Consider the following 23,684-nt stretch of genomic DNA (forward strand, 5'->3'; position numbering starts at 1 on the left):
TCTGCCTGGACTATCTCAGGTCGATAACCAGGCCTTTAAAAAGCTCTCATAAGGGTAATGTGAAAAACATTTTTTTTGTTTGAATTAGTTTCACCTTATGATAAAAAACATTCCAAATAGTCTATAAGAATATTTGCCACTGATTTGTTAATATGGAGCAGTCCTGTTCTTTATTCCAAAATTCTTGCAAATAATTCCTTAGCAATATTTTAATTTTTTAATTAAAATATATTGCCAATTTGGAATCTGTCTGTCTATCAATCTATCTGTCTGTCTGTCTGTATGTATGTATGTCTCTTATCTATTTATATCTATCTATCTATCTATCTATCTATCTATCTATCTATCTATCTATCTATCTATCTATCATCTATCTATTTATCATCTGTCTGTCTACATTTGTATGTCTGTCTGTCTATATTTGTATGTCTGTCTGTCTGTCTGTCTGTCTGCCTGCCTGCCTGCCTGCCTGCCTGCCTGCCTGCCTGCCTGCCTGCCTGCCTGCCTGCCTGCCTGCCTGCTTGCCTGCCTGCCTGCCTGCCTGCCTGCCTATCTATCTATCTATCTATCTATCTATCTATCTATCTATCTATCTATCTATCTATCTATCTATCTATCTATCTATCTATCTATCTATCTATCCATCCATCCATCCATGTCTGTCTGTCTGTCTGTCTGTCTGTCTGTTTGCCTGCCTGCCTGCCTGCCTGCCTGCCTGCCTGCCTGCCTATCTACCTACACATCCATATCTATCTATCTATCATCTACAATTGTCTCTCTCTGTGTGTGTGTGTGTGTGTGTCTGTCTGTCTGTCTGTCTGTCTGTCTGTCTGTCTGTCTGTCTGTCTGTCTGTCTGTCTGTCTGTCTATCTATCTATCTATCTATCTATCTATCTATCTATCTATCTATCTATCTATCTATCTATCTATCTATCTAATTTAATTTATATAACTGTTTAGAAGTGATTCTGGGCAATTTAGAAACAGCCCCATCCAGAAGTTTTAAATGTGCTAACACATTTGAACCAATTAGTGAACTCAAAAGATGTTTTCATTGAATATCTTGCCATTTTGGCAATGTTAGGCACTCCAGATTTTCCTTGCGGTAATTCAGATGGTTTAAATAACTTGACGTGGCCCTATGCAACTTTAAAGAATTAATTCCTCTAATTGCCCATGACTTTGAAACAAGGCTTGTTTAGACGAGCTCTCTATTAGGGGGAACAGTTACTGAATGGAAGCATATTTGCTTAACCAGAATTCATGTAAGTGTCATGTAAGCTGGCTGGAGAATTCTGGGAGTTGAAGTCCACAAGTCTTAAAGTTGCCAAGTTTGGGGACCCCTGGTTTAACAGAATCTTGCTGGTCTGAAAGTACAACCCTCCCTCTTTGACTTTACAGCCCAAGAAACTAGGGAGACCCCCTCCTGAGAGGTTTGCTACATCCACATTCCCTCTGAGGACTAGGTAGCCTCTTATTTAACAATTCACCCAACTGTAGCTCTTCCCTGTCTCCCAAGGCCACTCCCACACACCATTACAATAGCTCAGGAGTAGGCAATCCGCGGCTCTGGAGCCACATGTGGCTCTTTCATCCCTCTGCTGCGGCTCCCTGTCGCTCAAAATATGTATCACAACCACCAATGTGTGACACCTTCCAGCTCGTGATTTATTGAGCTTTTGGACCCCTGGTAGGTTTCGTGGCTCCCGCTCTTTTCTTTTCTGTGGGAAACGAATCCGAATGGCTCTTTGAGTGTTTAAGGTTGCGTACCACTGCAGTAGCTCATCCTCTCATTAATGGTGAGGGTTTAAGCCAGGGGTGTCCAAACTTGGGAACTTTAAGACTTGTGGACTTCAACTCCCAGAATTCCCCAGCCAGCTGGCTGGGGAATTCTGGGAGTTGAAGTCCACAAGTCTTAAAGTTCCCAAGTTTGGACACCCCTGGTTTAAGCAATGGCTGTAAGGATTGGGAGTTCTAATCCCAGTTAATTGGGTGGCAAACAATTAGATTCTAAAACAAGGTAGACATAATTTCCTCAAGTCCAGCTTGACCCTTGGTGATTCCATGGATTTTTCCTGGAAAAGTATACGAGTAGTTCCCCAGGGTCTTCTTTGCAATAAGTATTAGTGTTCCTAGTGGTGTCGTTTGTATGCCGGCTGGGGAATTCTGGGATGTTATTTGTATGCCGGCTGGGGAATTCTGGGAGTTGAAGTTCACACATCTGAAAGTGGCCAAGGTTGAAAAACGCTGTTGGACCTGCTGTTCTGGCTACACATTTCTTGTTTTAAAGTGCTTCAAGTAAATTGGGGCGATTGTGACCACTCTTTCTGCTCACCCTCCATGCAAAAAATATATATATCTCACATTGGTTTTTTTCTGCCTTTCTTTTCTCCTTGTAGGAATTTGTCATGATTGTTGTTTTTGGAGTGGAATACATTGTCCGTGTCTGGTCGGCGGGCTGCTGCTGTCGCTATCGAGGATGGCAAGGCCGTTTCCGATTTGCCCGCAAACCCTTTTGTGTCATTGGTAAGCATCTGATGGAAACAAAGAGGCATGTCAGAAGGATTCTTGATATGCCCCATCATTATTGGGGGGAAGAGGAGGAATGAGAATGGGAAAAGTCCCATTATTTTGTACTCCAGACAGCTGTGCAACTGTCATTTGTAGTTGTTGACTCATATTGGTTACATTCACACAACACATGGGGTTGTCTTGTTTTCTGGATGCACTCAATGCATCGAACCACATATTGATAAACACAACCCTTAAATAAAAACTAGGGGACGCGGTGGCTCAGTAGCTAAGACACTGAGCTTGTTGATCAGAAAGGTCGGCAGTTCAGCAGTTCAAATCCTTAGCACCACATAATGGAGTGAGCTCCCATTACTTGTCCCAGCTTCTGCCAACCTATCAGTTGGAAAGCATTTAAAAATGCAAGTAGAAAAATAGGAACCGCCTTGGTGGGAAGGTAACAGCATTCCATGCCCCTTGGGTGTTTAGTCATGCTGGCCATATGACCTTGGAGATGTCTTCAGACAGTGCTGGCTCCGGCTTCGAAACAGAGATGAGCACAGCCCCCTAGAGTCAGGAACGACTAGCGCATATGTGCAAGGGGAACCTTTACCTTTACCTAAATAAAAACTACAGCTCAATGCTTACTATAGACACTTAGCATGATGACTTCCAGGTATGTAAGGTACTTCTAGGCTGATGACTTCAAAGTATGTAACATTTCAACTCCAGTTATTTCCAATTATTTGAAACAGCTGCTTGTGTTTAAATTCAGCAACACCTGGAAAGTCCATCCTTGCAGAGTTTCTTCTGTGCCCTGCAGATATGTAAGCTATTATCACTTGAATCTGCTTCACTCAAAGTCATCTGAACTATGCAGATCATGGAGTTTGTATAAGCTGAAACAGGCATCTGACCACTTTTTCCATTTGAGCAGCAGACTCAAAGTAGCATTTGGCCAACTTGGTCCCCATAGGAACTAAATGGGTTTGGATCGATTTGGGACTTGGCTGGGACAGGACCAGGGAATATCAAGTCTAAAGGTTAGACAAAGAAGTTGAGGGAAACCACTTCTGTATTGTCTCTAAAACACTGACATAGCTTATCCATGAATCCTCCAGGAAGTGGTGCTTGAAGAAGAATTGATTCCATGTTCTCTTTAAATCAGAGAAAATAGGTGGAATGGGCTGGGAGCAGGATATTTTGGGGCCAGGATGGGAAGACACCTTCTCCCTATTGCTGTGGTCAGTGGTGAGATGTTGCGGGTTTAACAACCGGTTCGGTGAGCATGTGCTTTGCACGCGCCTAAAGCGCTTGCACACAGCACTGAAAATGGAGGATTTAGAAGCTCAGCTGCTTATTTTCCAAGCCAGCAACAGTAAGTAGAACAGCAAGGGGGAATCAGCTGTGTTGCATGATGGGAATGAGCTAGAGAGCAGGAAATAAAGGACAGGATAGGTCGGTGTGGGTGAGGGGGACCAACTGATCATCGGCGCTACTGGTTTGCCCAAATTGGTCCGAACCGGCTGTGGTCATCAGAAAAGCCTGGATGCCAGAAACACACCTGTCCCCCCCAAGATCAAGTGAATTATCTCCTTCTCAAGCCTGGGTTTGTCCTTCTGATAGTTATGTGCATAATTCTCAAGCCTATTTCTACCCAGCCTTTAACTCCAAAGAGGTTTTAGAAGATTGAATGTTTTTGTTGTGCAAAAACCTTGATGTCATCTCAGATACCTCTACTCTGTGATACGATTATAGGGACGGTGCCTTTCATCTCCCAGCTGCCATTTTCCTTCTGACTAGCCATGGTTCTGTAGATCCCCTAACGCTATTTCAGACCACCGTTGTTTTTGACTATTGATTTTGAATCCTTGCCTGATACTTAGGTCCACCAAGCTAATCTATATTTTAAGGTTCCCTAGGGATTTCAGAAACACCCAAATGGCACAGAGGAGCAACCTCGTATTGTGGAGAACACCATGTTTTTCATCTGTTTTTATAACTCAGAGGCACCATCTTTATAGAGGACAACTCCCATAGAAGACAACAAGTGTAAGGGTTTGCTTGATCGAATGGTGACTTTAGCTCTTGTTTAAAGGTTGGTTTCTTTGCTTTGCACCCGAGGAACTGATGTCTGGGCAATGCACCCATCAAGCTACGGCTTAGACCACAGATTGTAAGTCGCCCTCTCTTTCCTTTCTCTTCCTGTGCTTCAGATTTCATCGTCTTTATTGCTTCTCTGGCCGTCATTGCAGCTGGTACCCAGGGGAACATCTTTGCTACCTCGGCCCTACGCAGCATGCGCTTCCTGCAGATCTTACGCATGGTGCGCATGGACCGCCGTGGCGGTACTTGGAAGCTTCTTGGCTCAGTGGTCTATGCCCATAGCAAGGTGAGTCCATGGAGGCCTACCAGCCCAAGCAAGGCACAGGAATCTGCTCTCAGAGATGGAAATAAAGACACTTGCTTCTTATTCTATTTCCATTTTGGGAGAGGGAATGGCAGGGAATTGAAAGGACTGAACACAACGGGATTCTCCCTATATCTGCTTCATCCCAGAAGTTATTGTGTAAAAGCAGAGAAGACTGGAGGACCAATAGCTTTCCAGAGTTTCCAGAGATACTGTTGGCTACACTGGCCAAGGGCTGCTGGGAAATGTAGTTCCATAGAGCTCTGGAGGGCCACCAGTGCAAAGCATTCCCCATGATTCCACACTGAGATCAGGAAGCAGCAAGTTCTACAGCAAAATGACACAGAGACTTTCTTTTTTCCAGCAGGACTCTTCATGCTCATATTTAGGCCAACCTATTATGCTCTTTTCCAGAATGCTTTAAAAAAAAAGTGTTATCGCCATCCTCATCTGACAAGATACTTCCCATACTCCATTTTTTTTGTTCATTTGACACTCAGTGTTTCCCAGTTAGCAATTCCAGCCCTTATTAGGCTATAAAGAAAGAAACAATGGCTTCATGAGTTGGTTTTAAAAGTTATTGTTGCATGCAACCCATGGATCTCTTGCGCATGGGACTGTCTGTCTTTTGAATGACTGTGTTCCTCTTTGGGCTCCCTTCTCATTGATAATCTCCAGTTAGGTTGGCAGATGATGGTTGGAGTTGGCAAAGCAGAAGATGGGGACTACACAAGAGAACCATTTTGGAAACACAGGCCAGTTGCCACCAGTCAGCCAGCAGGAGTAAAATAGAAAAAAAAATCCACTACGAAAGAGCAGGAGAAAAAAGACTTCAATCTCTGCGTGCATATTTATTTATTTTATTTTAGTTAGTTAGTTAGTTTGTCAAACATGTAAAAGGTAACAGGTGTAAGTATAAACATAAATATGAACACAGTAAATGGGTACTAATAAATGAAGACAGTAGGAAGGGATGTTAGGCACTCTGATGTGCTTATTCAGGCCCCTTACAGACCTCTTAGGAATGGGGTGAGGTCAACAGTGGACAGTCTTAGGTTTAAGTTATGCGGGTTTGAGGATGTAACAACAGAGTCAGGTAGAGCTTTCCAGGCATTGACCACTCTGTTGCTGAAGTTACGTTTTTTGCAATTGAGTTTGGAGCAGTTTACTTTGAGTTTGTATCTATTGTATACTCATGTATTATTGCAGTTGAAGCTGAAGTAGTCATTGATAAGTAGGACATTGTGGTAGATAATTTTGTGTACTACGCTTAGGTCAGACCATAGGTGGCATAGTTATAGGTTGTCCAAGCCCACAATTTCAAGCCTGGTGGCATAAGGGATTCTATTGTGAGCAGAGGAGTGGAGGACTCTTATTGCGAAATACCTCTGGACTCTCTCAATTGTATTAATACCCGATATACAGTGTGGATTCCAGGCAGACGAGCTGTATTCAAGAATTGGTCTAGCAAAGGTTTTATATACCCTAGTTTGCAGTACAATATTACTGGAGAAGAAGCTTTGCAAGATTAGGTTGACAACTCTTAATGCCTTTTTGGCAATGCTGTTACAGGGAGCTCTGGCACTTAGATCGTTTGAGATGAGTACTCCCAGGTCCTTGACAGCGTGAGGATCGTCTACGAGGCCATATCCGCCCAGCTTGTATTTGGTGTTCCTTTGTCAGAACTAGACATCCCCATGCCTGGGCTGTGCATTTCTAGGTGTGTGGTAGAAAACATCCAGTGGTTCTCTAGGACCAGTGGTGGGATTCAAATAATTTAACAACCAGTTCTCTGCCCTAATGACCAGTTGGGTAGGCGGGGCTTGGTGGTCATGTGACTGTGTGGGTGTGGACAACTCAATGTCATTCACGTCGATGAGCACTTCACCTTAGCTGTTGCAATGTAATAAGGGTGAACCGGAGAGGCAGTTTCTGTAAGCAGGGCAATAAAGATCAGGCTAGAAACAACACCAGAATGTTTCCTTCCTGCCTTCCTTACAGGATTAGCCCTGTAAAGTGGGAAAAAACAAAAGGAGATTTCTTCCAACAACCGATTCTCCAAACTGCTTAGACAGTTAACAACCAGTCCTTCCAAATAGGTGCGAACCGGCTGAATCCCACCACTGTCTGGGACCCCGAAAAGATGGACATGCAGTTATTGCATCACCTTGAGAAAGCTCAACTAGAAAACCTGTACTGAGCAGGGATTGTGCAAGTGTTGTGCAGGTCTGATAGGGCCTCTCCATAAGTGTGACAGTCTCTACAAAGTGGAGTCAATTAGAAACGGACAGATGAAAGTAGAGCAAGCAACATTAGAGCTCCCTAGGGAAAGCTTGCAATACTCAAATGCCCCAGGGAATCACCAGGTGTGTGTGTGTGTGCGTGTGTGTGTGTGTGTCTGTAATAATACAAGAATGTTCCATGATTCAGGCCGATGCTCCTTTTAAAACAAATAAATAAAGTGACCCTTGTGGCATTTTTATTTAACCCTGTATCATCAATCATTTTATTAGTATGAGGGATGAAAGGAGACAGGGTCAATCAGTTGGCATTCATGTCCAATTCCCAACTCCACCTAGCTGTCCAATAACCCTGTCACTTCTCCTGGCATCTTATCTACCTGCAAATGCATGAACTCAGTGTAGGAAAATAGAGGTGAAATGGGGTTTATTAGCTCCTTTGTTCCCTTACCTTTCAGGTATGCAAACTGAACTTTGGTGAAGCCTTTGGTATTTCCTTAGTTTTTCCAATAGGCCAGGGTGGTGGAGTGGAGAAATTGGTGAACAGGACTAGAAAAGCTTGAGTGCATTTACAGCTTGGTACAGGTAGTCCTTGACTTATGACCCACAAGAGAGCTCCAAATTTCTGTTGTTAAGTGAGAGATGTATTAAGTAGATTTTGCCCCATTTTATGACCTTCAGGGGAAGGATACTGTAAAATCCCCATTCCCTCCCAACTCCAGGGGAAAGATACTGCAAAATCCCCATTCCCTCCCCACTCCTGGGGGAAGGATACTGCAAAATCTCCATTCCCTCCCCACTCCTGGGGGAAGGATACTGCAAAATCCCCATTCCCTCCCCACTCCAGGGGAAGGATACTGCAAAGTCTCCATTTCTTCTCGATCAGCTGGGACTCGGGAGGCAGAGATTAGATGGGGGTGGGGCCAACCAGAGGTGGTATTTGCCGGTTCTCTGAACTTTTCAAAATTTATGCTACCGGTTCTCCAAAACTGGTCAGAACCTGCTGAATCCTACCTCTGAAAAGGTCGCAAAAGGGGATCACATGACCTTGGGACATTGCAACCATCATAAGTATGAACCAGTTGCCGAGCATCCAAATTTTGATCACACAATCATGGGGCTGCTACAGAGGGTGTAACTGTGAAAAAAGGTCATGAGTCCCTTTTTTTCAGTGCTGTTTGAATGGTCACTAAATAAACTGTTGTAAGTCGAGGACTGCCTGTAGATCAAGCTGCCTTACAAGGGTGCTGCTGTGTGGGTGACATGGGAGGAAGGAGAGCTATACAATGGGTTTTGAGTTCAGGGACAATGGCGATGAGCCATAGGCAGGTTTCTGTCCTCTCTCTTGGTTTCTGTTGCTGAAATCTCCTTTTCTCTGGTGGACTCTGGCAGGAGCTGATCACAGCATGGTACATTGGGTTCCTTGTCCTTATCTTTTCCTCTTTCCTGGTTTACCTGGTGGAAAAAGATGCCAATGATGATTTTCTCACCTATGCAGACTCCCTGTGGTGGGGTACGGTAAGTGCGCCTCCCCTCTTTAAACAAAATCTTAGCTTAGCAAGAGGAAGAACTGAAAACCTAAGAATGAACTGACATGGGAATGAATAGTAGGAAGCCATCAAAAACATGAGGATTGACACAGGATTGATTTGGGGCCATCAAGATGTCCGGTATGAATTGGATATCTGTGTCCCAATTTGAGACCTCTGGTTGTGTTGGAACTGGAACTCCTGGAGATGCCTCCAATGCTGAGTTGATGTCCCAACACATCAGGAGAAGATCAAGCTGCGGATGGCTGATCTTCAAGATATGGAAATGAGATAGACAGCTTGACTGGGAGACAAACCGTGTACCGTATTTTTCGGCGGATAAGATGCTCCGAAGTATAAGACACACCTAGCTTTTGGAGAGGAAAACAAGGAGGGGGGGGGAATCTGCTTCAAAACAGCAAACAACACAGACAATATACACTGTAGTGTTACATTTCAGACTGTACTTGTACAGATGCTGTTAAAACTGATGTGCTTTCTGGAAGTATATGTTATTCTCTGCTATTTAAAAGAAGATACAATAGCACTGGGCCTCTTCAGATCAAACTTTTATTTTAAAAAGCTTTTTCATTTTGTTAAGTTGTCTAGAACAATAATAAAGCAGTCTTTAAAAAATAAGTCTAAAAATTTGAACATTCTATAGGCATTTACAGTTATTGACTTACCTCCTTGCAGCAAACAGCAAACAGACAGATTAGCACAAGAAAAAAAAATCTGCATGTGCCTCCCAGCATTTTGCCTCGTGGAGCAAACAGCAAATTTCACTTTCACTTTAAGTACCTCCCGATTATCAGCTGTTTCAGGCTGCAGAGATTGTTATAGCCTATTGCAGCCTCCACAAGCTCCATTTTCTCGGTTTGCTGCAAGGAGGTAAATTGCTGGGAGGCAAAGTCCAAAGGGTTGGGGCCGGTGGGTGGGGCTACATTCAGTGTACAAGACGCACCCAAATTTTCACCCGCTTTTAGGGGGGAAAAGGTGTGTCTTATACTCTGAAAAATACGGTAAATGGAAAGGCTGCAACCCAACAGGCAGTTAGCATTGTCATTCTCTAACACAGAGGTCTTCAAACTTGGCAACTTTAGCAAACTTGGCAGCTATGCTGGCTGGAGAATTCTGGGAGTCCACAAGTCTTAAAGTTGCCAAGTTTGGGGACCCCTGCTCTAACAGGAAGAGAGTTATCTCCTTTGTAAGATATTTTTCTTTTTTTCCTATCAAGAACCCTGTGCCATGCAGGTACATTTTTAATTCAGATAAATAAATTGGGACAGGAATCAGGAACAGTAAAGGTAGAGGTAGAGGTGGGACATGGTGGCTCAGTGACTTAGACACTGAGCTTGTCAATCAGAAAGGTCGGCAGTTCAGCGGTTCGAATCCCTAGCGCCGCGTAACCGAGTGAGCTCCAGGTTACTTGTCCCAGCTTCTGCCAACCTAGCAGTTCAAAAGCTCATAAAAATGCAAGTAGAAAAAATAGGAACCACCTTTGGTGGGAAGGTAACAGCGTTCTGTGCACCTTTGGCATTTAGTCATGCCGGCCACATGACCACGGAGACGTCTTCGGACAGCGCTGGCTCTTCAGCTTTGAAATGGAGATGAGCAGCGCCCCCTAAAGTCGGGAATAACTAGCACATATGTGCAAGGGGAACCTTTACCTTTACCTTATCCTTATGAGTTATTAGTTAAGATGTACTGGACCAAAAGAAATGTTCAAAACAAAGATGGATATGTCTTTAACCAATTATATCTTGCTTTCATAACAGCAACACAAAATTTAGCTACCTCGCCTGCTGTAATGAAGCCCCCAGAAGATTCCTATACAAATTATCTGCTTCTGTGATTTCAGATCACACTCACTACTATCGGCTATGGGGACAAGGTTCCGAAAACATGGCTGGGACGGGTGCTGACAGCCTGCTTCGCCTTGCTGGGAATCTCCTTCTTTGCCCTTCCTGCGGTGAGTCCCCATGAGAAGGAAGGAAGAACATTCGACTCCCTAGGGAGACTTAGAACTTAGACTTAAAATAACTATTTAACTGTAACTGTAAAATAACAATTACAGTCATTTTAGTATAAGTGTTTTAATGTACACTAATCAGCATATGAGGGGCTCAGTGGCTAAGTCACTGAGCTTGTCGATCAGAAAGGTGGGCAGTTTGACATTTCGAAGGATACTGCAAAATCTCCATTCCCTCCCCACTCTGGGGCCAGCCAGAGGTGGTATTTGCTGGTTCTCCGAACTACTCAAAATTTCCGCTACTGGTTCTCCAGAACCTGTTAGAACCTGCTGAATTTCACCCCTTGTCTCTGTTATACTCAATTCATAAGGTTGTTTGGGGATAAAAAATAAGCTGTGATCTGAATCACACAACCCCGAGCCGCTTAGAGAAAAGGAAAAAAAGGCTCCTTGAATTTGATTCCCTGTGACTACACGAATGCATGTGTTTAATGGTTTGTCATTCATCTCCTTCTGGGATATTTTTTAAACTTTCTAATGTACTCCATAGTCTTGGGGTAACTCTCTCACTCAAGGAGTAACCAAGTTGGAGCCATCTTAGCTTTTTAAAAAATCAGCCCAAGTTAGCTTTCTCAATAATGTCCAATTCTTGTAGATTACTTGGACAAATCTCTGCAATTTTCTTGGCAAGTTTTTTTTAAATGGTTTGCCCTTTCCCCCTTTTCTAATGGAGAGAGAAAGCTACTGGTTTAAGGACACCCAACTGGCTTTGTGTCTAAAGTGGGACTAGAATTCACAGTCTCCCAGTTTCTAGCCTGGTGCCTTCACCACTGTACCAAAGTGGCTGTCTCCCGTCTAGCTAGCTAGCTGCTCTGTAGTTTTGGTCTTTTTTTCCCCTCAAAAAAACGAGGAGGAGAAGAATTTCATAGTTGTGCAGTGGTTGTCCTTATGAGCCGGCTATCTGGAAGGTCTTTAAGCCCCCAAGAAGATGCTGAAGCATTGGGAATCCCTTTGGCTTAGACATTTGACCTCTCAACAAATAGTACAAATTCCCCAATTTCTTAGAGCTTCTTTTTAGTTCGAACTTAACTGCTGTTTTGAAAGGTCCGTTGTTGCTTGTCTTTTTCACACAGGGAATTCTAGGCTCAGGGTTTGCTCTCAAAGTCCAAGAGCAACATCGACAAAAACATTTCGAGAAGAGAAGAACACCTGCAGCAAACTTGATCCAGGTGAGTAAGAAAGGAAGATTCTGGATTCCCCACCCTCTCTTTTTTCCTCCTTCCTCCCATGTTTAAAGAATGTGTTTAATGCTAGAAGCCAAGGAATGTTTGAATACGTTTCTTTCCTCAAGCAATTGCAAGTTTGTGCTTTGTAGCTCCATTCCATAACTATCAGATTATATTAACAAACTCATGTATATTTAGGAAAAGCACAGCCTCTTCAAAGTATTGCATCTATAATGATGTGCCTACACATGAATGTCTGAATGCGTGGTTGGCCTTTCTCGCGCTCTCTAGCACATTGTTTTTCAACCTGGCAACTTGTAAGATGTGTGGACTTCAGTTCCCAGAATTCTCCAAACACCATGGCTGGCTGGGGAATTCTGGGGCCTGAAGTCTACATGTCTTCAAGTTGTCCAGGTTGAGAAACATTGCATAGCAGATATCCATAAGGTTTTACTCAATTATCCTTATTTCATTTTCCTACTTTCCTGGACTTATGAAGTTGTTGTTAGTTGCGATATCCTGTTTGACCCATTGCAACCCCATGGACATCATTCCTCCAGGCCTTCCTGTCCTCTACCATCCTCTGGAGTCCATTGAAGTTCACGCTGACTGCTTTGGTGACTCCATCCAGCCACCTCATTCTTTGTCGTCCCCTTCTTCTTCTGCCCTCCATCGTTCCCAGCATGAGGCTCTTCTCCAGGGAGTCCTTCCTTCTCATTAGGTGGCCAAAGTATTTGAGTTTCCTCTTCAGGATCTGGACTTCTAAAGAGCAGTCAGGGTGGATCTCCTCTAGGACTGACTAATTTGATCACCTTGCAGTCCAAGGGACTCACAGGAGTCTTCTCCAGCACCAGAGTTCAAAGGCCTCCATTCTTTGGTGCGACTTATGAGGTACACTGCCACAATTCTCTTTCTTTGAATGAAAATTTGCTTTCTTCAGAAGAAGAGAATTGACAAAGCTCCTTTCTTCTCTTAGCAGTTCAGTTGGCAGCTGGCACATGCTAGAGGCATGTGGCTCTATCTATTACCTGTACTGAAAGGTTTAGGTTTGATTGATAGGTCAGATTTACACTTTCTTATAGCTCTTTCATTCATGAATCTCGTACTTGGGATAGGACTACAGGAGGAGATGGAGACCCAGTCACATCTGTAAAACATAAGTTATCCTCTTTGCTGGCAGACCTGGGGAAGGATCCACTGCCCACATGTTAACCCTACAAGCAATGGTAAAATTCAATTTTTTTTACTACCTGTTCTGTAGACGTGGCTTGGTGGGCATGGCAGGGGAAGGTTACTGCCAAATCCCCATTTCCTCCCGATCAGCTGGGACTCGGGACGCAGAGAATAGATGGGGGTGGGGCCAGCCAGGGATGGTATTTGCCGGTTCTCCGAACTGCTCAAAATTTCCACTACCGCTTCTCCAGAACCTGCTGATTTTCACCCCTGCCTACAAGGTAGATGAGAGTAAAAAAGAAGGCTATGCAGAACATTTTTTATTGTATTGTGCATGGGTGTACAGCGCAAATCAAGTGCGCACGTGCGGTGTGCCCACTAGCAAACCAGCAGTAGTGACTTTCGGAAGCTACCCCTGGTGCTTGTCCACCTCCTTCAATGTAAATTAAGGGGGGGGGGGCTTGCCTCAGATGTTTTCTCACGTTAATTTCTTGGCCTGGTTTCAATTTGATTGTTACTTTGGTGGCAACCTTTTCTTCTGTTCTTCAAAGCCATTCCCCACCCCCTCTGCATATTGCCATGGGAAAGCTCTACCATTTCTTCCCACTTGCACAAACACCTTTATCCACCTTAAGTAAAGATCCTGCTTTTAGCCTTCCAGTGAGAACACCTTCAGCAGCAGGGACCACCTTTGGTGGGAAGGTAACCGTGTTCCATGCGCCTTTGGCATTTAGTCATGCCGGCCATATGACCATGGAGATGTCTTTGGACAGCACTGGCTCTTTGGTTTTGAAAAGGAGATGAGCACCGCCCCCTAGAGTCAGGAATGACTAGCTAGGGGAACCTTTACCTTTACCTTTATCATAAATAAAGAGTACACCAAGGCATAATCTATTGCTATTAATGTAAACCATAAAATCCAATAAAACTGTGGGGTTTTATTTATTTATTTATTTCTATCCCACTTTTATTAGTTTTATAAATAACTCAAGGTGGCAACATATCCAACAGACCTTTGTCCACCTATTTTCTTTCTCTGAAATCTCATTACTTTATCTGATATTTTTTTTCCTAATGTGGCAATTGGAGAGGCATTGCTAATCCACAATTCAATCGTTATGTAGACTTTTCCAATGTTGCATCATTATTGTTTGGGCTGCTGCTAAAATTAAATAGATAATCAGTTCTTTATTTTTAAACTTATGGTTTGGTCCTGTAAAGAAGTCTAATAAGCCTAATGCTGAAGCGCGTTCAATTATTTGCTTAGTGATGACATTTGCAAAATCTGCAAAAATTTTTTAAAAATCATCAAAGATATATCACATGACCATCACAAATTAAAAAAAAATACTGTTTTGTTTTCTTTGACAACCTCTTCAGCATTTGGAAGAATAATTGCAAAGCATCCTCTTCTACTGCTGAGCAAGTAAATTTGTAAAATTTCCTTGGAAGTCATCCTGACCCCCTGCCTTCCTCCAAAAGTAGCTGAGACCCTGAGTTAGCAGTTTGCTTCTTCTTTTTTAAAACATTTTTTTTAATAAAGAGAACATTTTACATAAGATTTAGAAAGCTGTGGAAACATAAAGAAGAAAGTAGAAAAAAAAGAAAGTTAGAAAAAACAAAAGAACAAGTGACAATAACAAAAGAAAAAGGAAGATAACTAAAGAATCTTTTTTGCATCAGTTACCAATTGCACATCGTGGTTCTCTTTTTCCCACAAACAAACATTTTCATCAATACATCCCAAAGTCTCCAATTTCTTTTTTCCTCCATTTTCAGCAGAAAAAAAATCCATAAAGGCTTTCTAGTCTTCTCTAAAAGTAACCGTTGTTCACTCCTTATTTATTTATTTACTTTATTTATTTATTTTGTGAAGCATGAATTAGATAACAGATATAAGTACAGACTTGATTGTGAATATATGAAATGAATATGAATACAAGGGAATATTAGGACAGGGACGGTAGGCACGCTGCTGCGCTTATGCATGCCCCTTAAAGACTTCTTAGGAATGGGGTGGGGTCAACAGTAGACAACCTAAGGTTAAAGTTTTGGGGGTTTGGGGAAAAAACCACAGAGTCAGGTAGAGCATTCCAGGCGTCAACCACTCTGTTGCTGAAGTCGTATTTTTTGCAATCGAGTTTGGAGCGGTTTACCATAACTTTGTGTCTATAGTGTGCTCGTGTGTTGTTGTAGTTGAAGCTGAATTGACATTGACAGGTAGGACTTTGTAGCAGATAATTTTATGTACTACAGATCGAAGATGGCGAAGTTCTAAGTTGTCTAAGCCCAAAATTTCAAGCCTGGTGGCATAAGGGATTCTGTTGCGAGCAGAGGAGTGGAGGACTCTTCTCATGAAATACCTCTGGACTTGCTCAATTGTATTAATGTCCGATATGCAGTGCGGGTTCCAGACAGATGAGTTGTAGTTGAGAATTGGTCTAGCAAAGGTTTTGTATGCCCTTGTTTGCAGTTCAATATTACCAGAGAAGAAGCTATGCAAGAATAGGTTAACAACTCTTAATGCCTTGCTGTTACAGTGGGCTCTGGCACTTAGATCATTTGAGATGAGTACCTCAAGGTCCTTGGAAGAGTGGGGGGTTATCGATGAGGTCATATCCACCCAGTTTGTATTTTGTGTTCTGATTTTTTTGCCAATGTGTAAGACAGAGCATTTGTTGGTTGAGATTTGGGGCTTAGTCAAGCAAGTCAAATTGCCTATTAGCACTGCCACCTTCACAATCCATGAGTATTTACTTATTCTTCCATCTTTGAGTTATGCTTTGTGCAGTTCAGGAGTAGATATAGCACTCAGCCCCATCCTAAGCCATGACCTCCTTTCCAGCCCCTTCCCCGGCCACAAGTTCAAACCCAAATCTTCTTTTCTGGCTTCTCTTTCATTGGCTTTGCACTCTATATTGAAGAATTACTTCTGATCCGGCAATATTCTGCCCTATCATTCTCCTGTCTGGATTGGTTCCTTTACTATTGTGGTCAGAAAGGTGGAACTTCTGAAACCACGTTATCTCCGTGGTCCAGAGGATCCATGCAACAAAAGGTCTCCTTCTGGCAGACTTGCCCTGCCATTCAACTCCTGGGCTGAGAGGCCTCCAACAACAGTTGGAAATGGATGGTGGGCAAGACAAAAGGGATGCACGCAGTTGTTTTGGCACACAAAACTATCTTAGGGACACAGCTCTGACCTCCTCTTTCCTGAGTGAGGATGCTGTCCTCTGCCCATCTGATACCGCTGGCCAATTCACACAGCCCTCTTTTCCAGAGCAGATGAAGGGTCAGGATAGGCCTGCCTGCTCTTTCTCTTTGATAATTAATCTCTAATGGAGTTCCCCCCACCTTCCCTCAATCAGCCAGAAAAAACTCAGCAGAAGCAGCTCCATATTTAGAATGGCTGCAATGAGAGAGAGGGAGGGAGGGAGGGAGGGAGGGAGGGAGGGAGGGAGAGAGAGAGAGAGAGAGAGAGAGAGAGAGAGAGAGAGAGAGAGAGAGAGAGAGAGAGAGAGAGAGAGAGAGAGAGAGAGAGAATCCAAGACCAACTTAGGTCTTGGATACACAACAGTACCCTCTCCTTTTAGAGGGCAGTTAATAGCTGAGCTGTTCTTCAGAACTATGGAAAGGAAGGAAGATGTCCATTTGGTGCAGGCTAGAATAGATTAATTTTTATAACGTTTTTATGATTTTGTATAGCTTTGTGAAATGAGATCGGTTGTGTCAAGTTGGTGGTATAAAAGTGGCATAAGCACATAAATAAACATACAGAGAACTGGAACAAAGGCATGGAAAGGACACTAATATGTTGCCCCTTGACTCAAAAAAGTCTGTGATCTGCTTCTGTCACTCAGAATACTTCCAAATTCCTCTCTTGCTACTTACAAGCCCCAAAAATCAAAGCAGAGGGTATGTTTCTAAGAAGAGACATAGATATGGTTCTCCATTAGGGGTTTCTATTCACATTGACCTAGATCAGTGATGGCGAACCTTTTTTTGGCTCTTGTGCCAAAAGCGGGAGGAGTGCAGGGGGGTCTTGCACGGGTGTGCCACACCCATAATGCAATGTGCACAACCCCAACATGTATGCGTGCATGACCAGTGCTCCCCCCCCCTTTTTGGCATGCTTTTTTCACCCTCTCCAGGCTCCAGAGGCTTTATAGGAGCCTGGGGAGGGCGAAAACAGCCTCCCCTCCCCAGAGGCCATCCAGAGGCTTCAGGAGCTTCCCTGAAGGCTCAGGAGGGCAAAAAACGACCCTATGAGCCAATGGTGGGTTTCAATTTAGGTGTAGGTGTGGCCTGCTTTGTGGGAATGGCTTGCCTGCCATGTGACCAGGTGGGAGTGGCTTGCCAGCCATGTGACTGGGTGGGAATGGCTTGGCAGTCATGTGACTGGGTGGGCATGGCCAACTTGTAAAATGTGGTGAAACTCACCTAACAACGCTCTTGCTTAGCGACCAAAATGTTGGCTCAGAAACTCTGGCATTGAAGTGTGCAAGTCTTAAAGCTGTCAAATTTCAAGACCCTTGCACCCCTAACCCTTTAGAAAAAAAACCCAGGAATGTTCAAACTTGACAGCTTTAAGACTTTAAGGTTTAGACAGCCAATCAGTGAGCGGAGGGCGGGGCAAGTGTGATGCGGATGGGCGGGGGGAGGGAGCTGGAACCGGTTCTAAACGGCTTGGTAGATTTGTGGAACCTCTTCAATAGAAGAGGTTAGAACTGGCAGGAACCCACCCCTGCTACGAGCAAACCAGAGTCACTTCCGGTTTGTCCTTAGGGCCGTTTTTCGTCCTCCAGAGCCTTCAGGAACCTTCAGGAGGCTTCCCTGACAAATGGCTTGGCATGTCACCTGTGGACACAGATTCCTTTAGTTCTCCAGCTTCTAAACATGTCTTAGTTATCACATCTGTCTCTCAGCTTCCCTCCCCCCAAGAAACTTAATAGAGTTTATATATGTGGAACACCCCAGGTCCAATCATCTCCATGGCTTTTGTCTTGACCCGTGTCCTCCAAGAGGTGTGAAATGAAGACCGCCTAGTGTTGTGATGTTGATGAAATGAAGCAGGATTTTCTGGTCTTGTTGGTTGGGAAGATGGGAGTTGTAGGGCAAAGCTTCAGGAGATGCAGCAACTTCACCCATCTCTGTGATAACCCCTACTTAATAGGGGTTTTGTTTGAGTCCAATTCAGAAAACACCATAATTAACAAGGTCATGTAGATTTTGTCAAACTCAAGGGAAAAAAGTTTGTCTTCACTTTTGACCTGTGTACTATAGTCTGTGGATTTTTGATTTAGAAATACCCAATCTGGTGGATATTTCTACCCTCCACTACAAGACGTGTCACAATAATATTTATTCCCTTTCCCTTCCTAGTATTTAATTTGGTTTCACATACTTACTGACAATCAACCTAGCCAATGGATACCACGTTCCCTCTTAACTATGATTTCATGAGCACTTCTAACCAAAGTCATAGCCTAAGTTTTACAGTGACGAGATTAGGAAGAAGATCAACCTGGTTAATTCACCATAAGGAGGATGCTGATTAGAAGAATGGGAGAAAAAAGCACCAGGCACCAGGATCCTGGTTTGTGAAGATAGCCCTGTCTTCACTAGGTCTATATGATGATCACTGTATCATTTCTGTTTCTTTTGGTGCCAATTCACTATTTCCTCCAACTCTCTTCCTGCTCCTAACTTCTCTACACCGACAGAAAAACCAGCAAAGAGAACAATAGCAATATTTCATGCTGATTTTTTAAAGTACTATTTACTAAGGGACATGAAGCTGGATTCTGCCGTTGCTTTAAGCTATTGCATCTTTTGAGATTTGTCATAGTTACGAGTTGTATTTTTGTCATCTTTACTTATTTGACTTCTTGGTAAGACTCCCCTTATGATGTGTTTAAGGATGACTGATGATGACAAGAAGGAGCTCACTGGGGAAAATACTGCTTGCATTTTATAGACAGGGTTAGGGTTTAGCTAGTTGAGGCCATTATGCTTTTATTTGAAGCTTTTAATCTTTTAATTAAATTCTTTTTAATCTCTTCATTCACGTTCTGACTATACAATTGTCTCGCATACAACCTTGTTCCTTGGCGCATCTGAGCCTTCCCTTGTTGATCTTTCACCAAGGAAATGTATCAAACCAGGAACGCAAGGACTGGGATTGGGGTCCACGATCCAAGGCAACCTACTTACCTGCTTCAGAGGTGGCATTCAGCAGGTTCTGACCAGTTCTGGAGAACTGGTAGTGGAAATTTTGAGTTGTTCAGAGAACCAGTAAATATCACCTCTGACTGGCTCCACCCCATCTATTCTCTGCCTCCCAAGTCCCAGTTGATCTGGAGGAAATGGGGATTTTTCAGTATCCTTCCCCCAGGAATGGGGAGGGAATGGAAATTTTGCAGTATCCTTTCCCTGACACCAAGCCATGCCCACCAAGCCACACCACGCCCACCAAGCCATGCCCACAGAACTGGTAGTAAAAAAAATTGAATCCTACCACTGACCTGCTTTGTTAAGGCTGGGTGGAGACATTAGAGGAAGCCCTCTTAAGTTGGTCTAGCTCTGACCTCTCTCTATCTTCTCCTGTTCTTCCTTCTTGATTTAGGCTGCTTGGCGCCTCTACTCCACAGACATCAACCGATCCTACCTGACTGCTACCTGGTGTTACTACGACAGCATGCTTCCATCTTTTAGGTATGTGTGAAGTTACATTGGGGGTTTGGGGGGATGGCAGTTAGAGCTGGGGGTAGGTGTTCCTTGGAAATCATGACCAAGGAAATAGAAAGAGCAAGTTGATGGAAGTTGCAACGAGGTGGACCGCAGTGGGGAAAATAGATCAGAGTGAGTCAAACTTGTATGAGTAATTGGTAGGGTTGGGGTTAAAAGTATGTCTCTTTTGTCTACTCTGGTTGCTGCCACATTTCCAGGGAAATATATGAGTCACTTTATAGGAGAACAGGGCAGAGAAATTAATGGGGATTGTATGGTGGCCTTGGAGGCCTGGCATCTATCCCATGGTAGATAGTGGATATTTGGTGACTGATATTCTTGTGTTGGTTCAAGGTGAGCATCAGGCAACCTTAGCATCTGCTCACAATCAAGAATGCTAGATTCTCTCAGAGTCTAATTAATTAAATTTTTAGAAAGTAAAGCAGGATTAGGTTACAGAATTGTGGAAATTGGATGAATGTATCCTTTAGCTTCTTTAATCCCATTGATCTTCTTTCTAACTACCTTTTGATGGCAGGGAGATGTTGTTTCCTGCTTACCAGATAGAGAAGTGCCTTTCATTGGGCCTTGCACTCCCTTGCAAGTGGCCATTGCTTTACATGGAGCTCCATTGATAAATCAGTTATCCAATCCCATGTTTAAATCCCATCCATCAGGAGAAGGTGGTCAATTGATTATGCATCAGTGCAGAACAGGACTGGCCATGGTGAAAGGACTAACCAGTAAGGCGGATGCTTAGAAGATCCCTTCCTTTGAACCTGTTTGCTGGGTTTTGAATGTTCAGATTCCACGCCCTCTTCATAAGGCATCATAATTCCATCCACATCTTTCATAACATGTGATGTTTCCTCCACTCAAACTGGGCTCCAGGATCTTGTAGGTGGTGTAAGCTGCAATGGAGACTAATGGAGAGGTATGAGGATAGGATTTGAGCTATTAATGGGGGCGTGATTCTGGACCTTTGCATACATGTAGACATGCATGGGATCACATGCATATACATGCAGGGTAGAATGTTATTGTTAAGCATAATTTGTTCAATCGAAAAGCTGACCTCTTGCAAGACTCACTTTGACCACGTTTTCATAGTTTTAAGCAGAAGCCTGTGGCAGCCCACAAGGATCTCTGTGTCTTATTTTTCTAAATGCATCTCCCACTTTTCCAATATTTAGTACAGAAGAAGGTTCTCAGTTGTCTTTAATATAGAACAAAATGAAAATACAAAGGAAACAAATTCCGTGGAATCGAAACAACTATCTTCAAAAATCAAATCAAAACTAAAGACCAAACAGGCAGAAGCAGCACAAAACAACGATAAAAAATGATTATTTGAAGGGGAAAGCTGTGGATTGTACATCCAAAAGCAACTAGCAGAGGCGCTGAGTGGGCATCCTCAGGAATTTCATTGAGAAGCATTGAGAGGCATCTGTGGGGAGTGCTAACATCTGTAAAGTGACAGATGCAGCATCACAATGAAACATAATGCATGTGTGTTTGTGTGTGTGTGTGTATTGTGTCACAACCCCTGGTATGCCCAAATATGGGAGGAAGCATACTGCTTCTCTTTTCTGTCTGTCGGCCCACCCTAGGGCCCATCCAGGCAGAAAGCCATTTTTTAATGTTGCCTTGTTACATTTGTGTTGCATTTGTGCTGATAAATAAACAAAGGGAGACTAGTATAGATCTATTTCAAGCTATTTAGCTCTCATCAGCCAGCCATACCCTTACTGGGAATTGAACCTGGGCTGTATTACATATTAGGCAGTTGTGTTAGCCACTAAGTCACAGGTTCTCCTCCTTTATCAGCTAAGCCAGGGAAATAGGTATGTATTGTGTCACAACCCCTGGTATGCCCAAATATGTGAGGGAGCATACTGCTTCTCTTTTCTGTCTATCGGCCCACCCTAGGTAATGCATGTAATACAGCCCACCCTATCGGCCCACCCTAGGTAATACATGTAATACAGCCCAGACCCCTGTCTTGGCAGTTGTGTTTAAGTGTGGAGTTTGCTCAGCACCTCCAAGACAGATAGCACTAATTGACTTTGAGAACATTATGTGCAAGATAATCTCACCAAAAGAACACTACATCATGTCCTTCCCCAGAGGTGGGACTTCAACTCCACTTAACCAGCTCATTCCTACTAGAACTGGAAACCACAATTGCTTAAACTCGTGGTTGTGTCCCTTATATAATAAGGGGAAACCTGTATTTGGAGGGTGTGAGTGTTCACCTGGGGAGAAATCAAAATGTCAAGTTGGCATCTGCATGTAAAAAGTGGTGGAACTTGAATCATGCAGGCACGATAGACATCTTGACATTAGATCCTCCTCCAAGACCAGGAGAAGGAGATAGGAAGAAAGATGGAAGGGGGGAAAGTAAGTGAGAAGATATGTGATAACAAGGACCAAAAATGACAGGTTTCTATAGCTCATGATCAGCTACTTTTGGCACACGGCTCTTCCCGTGGATCTTTTTAATAAACAAGGAGACCAAGAAGGTTTACTTCCATACACATCCATGCCACACTACTACCATGTGTGGCTTGGTGAATTACAAATTGCATTAACCAGTGTAATAAGGGGAGAGAAGATTCACAGTAGTTTTATTACCACTGGCTACACCTTCTCCTTATGTGGAAAGATGGTTTAATAGAAGAATCAGGATTCAGGAGGCCTGTGCTGTCAGTTCACTTTTTTCCATCTTTCAAAATATCTGACATTTTTTAGGTGAGGGAAGACATTTTAAAAAAATACAATGCCAAACATCTTTGCCTCAAGGACGTTTGTCTGAATGTGCAGGACCCTGGCTTGGAAGCTGCATCGTGAAGTGTTTTGAATCTCAGGCTCATTCAGTGCTGAATGCAAATGTTGGTGGTTTTGACCAAATTCATTAGAAAAGTTAATATATATTTTTTCCTGGAAGGCTACTGTTTCTGCACTAAGGAGAAAGAATAAATTATGCAAAACCTGCCCTCTTTATGATGGTTAGTATTGCCTCGGTGGAAGCTTCCAAAGATTAACATTTGCCAAACATCAGGGAGAAGAATAGAATAGAATAGAATAGAATAGAATAGAATTCTTTATTGGCCAAATGTGATTGGACACACAAGGAATTTGTCTTTGGTCATGTGCTCTCAGTGTACATAAAAAGACAAGATACATTTGTCAAGAATCACAAGGTCCAACACTTCATGATAGTCACAGGGTACAAATAAACCATCAGGAAACAATCAATATAAATCGTAAGGATACAAGCAACAAAGTTACAGTCATGCAGTCATAAGTGGGAGGAGATGGGTGATAGGAACGATGAGAAGACTGATAGTAATAATATAGAAATCCCATCTTCCCCTATTCAGTGGTTTGGTCATGAAATTGCACCCCACCTTTCTTTCTTTCTCCCCCCCGCCCCCCCCAATATAGGATAGTCCAACAGCATCTGGCCATGGTATGGAGACCTATTTTCTTTCTTCACGGATAAACCACTGATCTGGAGTAGTGATGTTTTAATGATGAACTATGGTCTTCACCCCAGTTTCACTGGTCCAAATCTTATGAGTTGGAGGTTCTTTGTGTCCTCTGTAGAGAAACATCATGGTGAAAGAGGAAGACCCTCCTAGCATTTGCTTCAAATTACTTGGCCTGTGGATGCAGATAATTTTAGACTTTAAAAGCAATGATATGAAAGTCAATACTAGCAACTTAGCACCAACAGCACATACTTTATAAGTAAAGACCACTACCCACCAGTTGTGATTCCTAGATCATTTTTTTGCCATACCCTTATATTCAAGCCCTATTGGCTATCCAGTACTCTTTGACTCTGACTCCTAAGTTCAGATTCCGCTTGGCTCTAGCGTGGAGGAGATC

At 43.2% G+C, this 23,684-nt stretch overlaps 1 protein-coding gene across 2 annotated transcripts in view; it reads left to right on the plus strand.

Annotated features, from left to right (window-relative positions):
* The window catches only part of KCNQ4 (potassium voltage-gated channel subfamily Q member 4), a 138,613-nt gene that overhangs the window by 93,161 nt on the left and 21,768 nt on the right, over positions 1–23,684 (plus strand). Inside the window, exons 3-8 of one of the 2 annotated variants that reach the window (XM_081962804.1) lie at positions 2,400–2,526; positions 4,728–4,903; positions 8,554–8,679; positions 10,552–10,662; positions 11,796–11,891; positions 19,687–19,775. In XM_081962804.1, coding sequence (XP_081818930.1) covers positions 2,400–2,526; positions 4,728–4,903; positions 8,554–8,679; positions 10,552–10,662; positions 11,796–11,891; positions 19,687–19,775 — 725 coding nt within the window. The remainder of the gene's footprint in view (positions 1–2,399; positions 2,527–4,727; positions 4,904–8,553; positions 8,680–10,551; positions 10,663–11,795; positions 11,892–19,686; positions 19,776–23,684) is intronic. The other variant, XM_081962805.1, reaches the window with a different exon arrangement.

The sequence above is a fragment of the Natrix helvetica genome (genome assembly GCF_964273705.1).
Source record: "Natrix helvetica genome assembly, chromosome: 9".
Taxonomy (NCBI): domain Eukaryota; kingdom Metazoa; phylum Chordata; class Lepidosauria; order Squamata; family Natricidae; genus Natrix; species Natrix helvetica.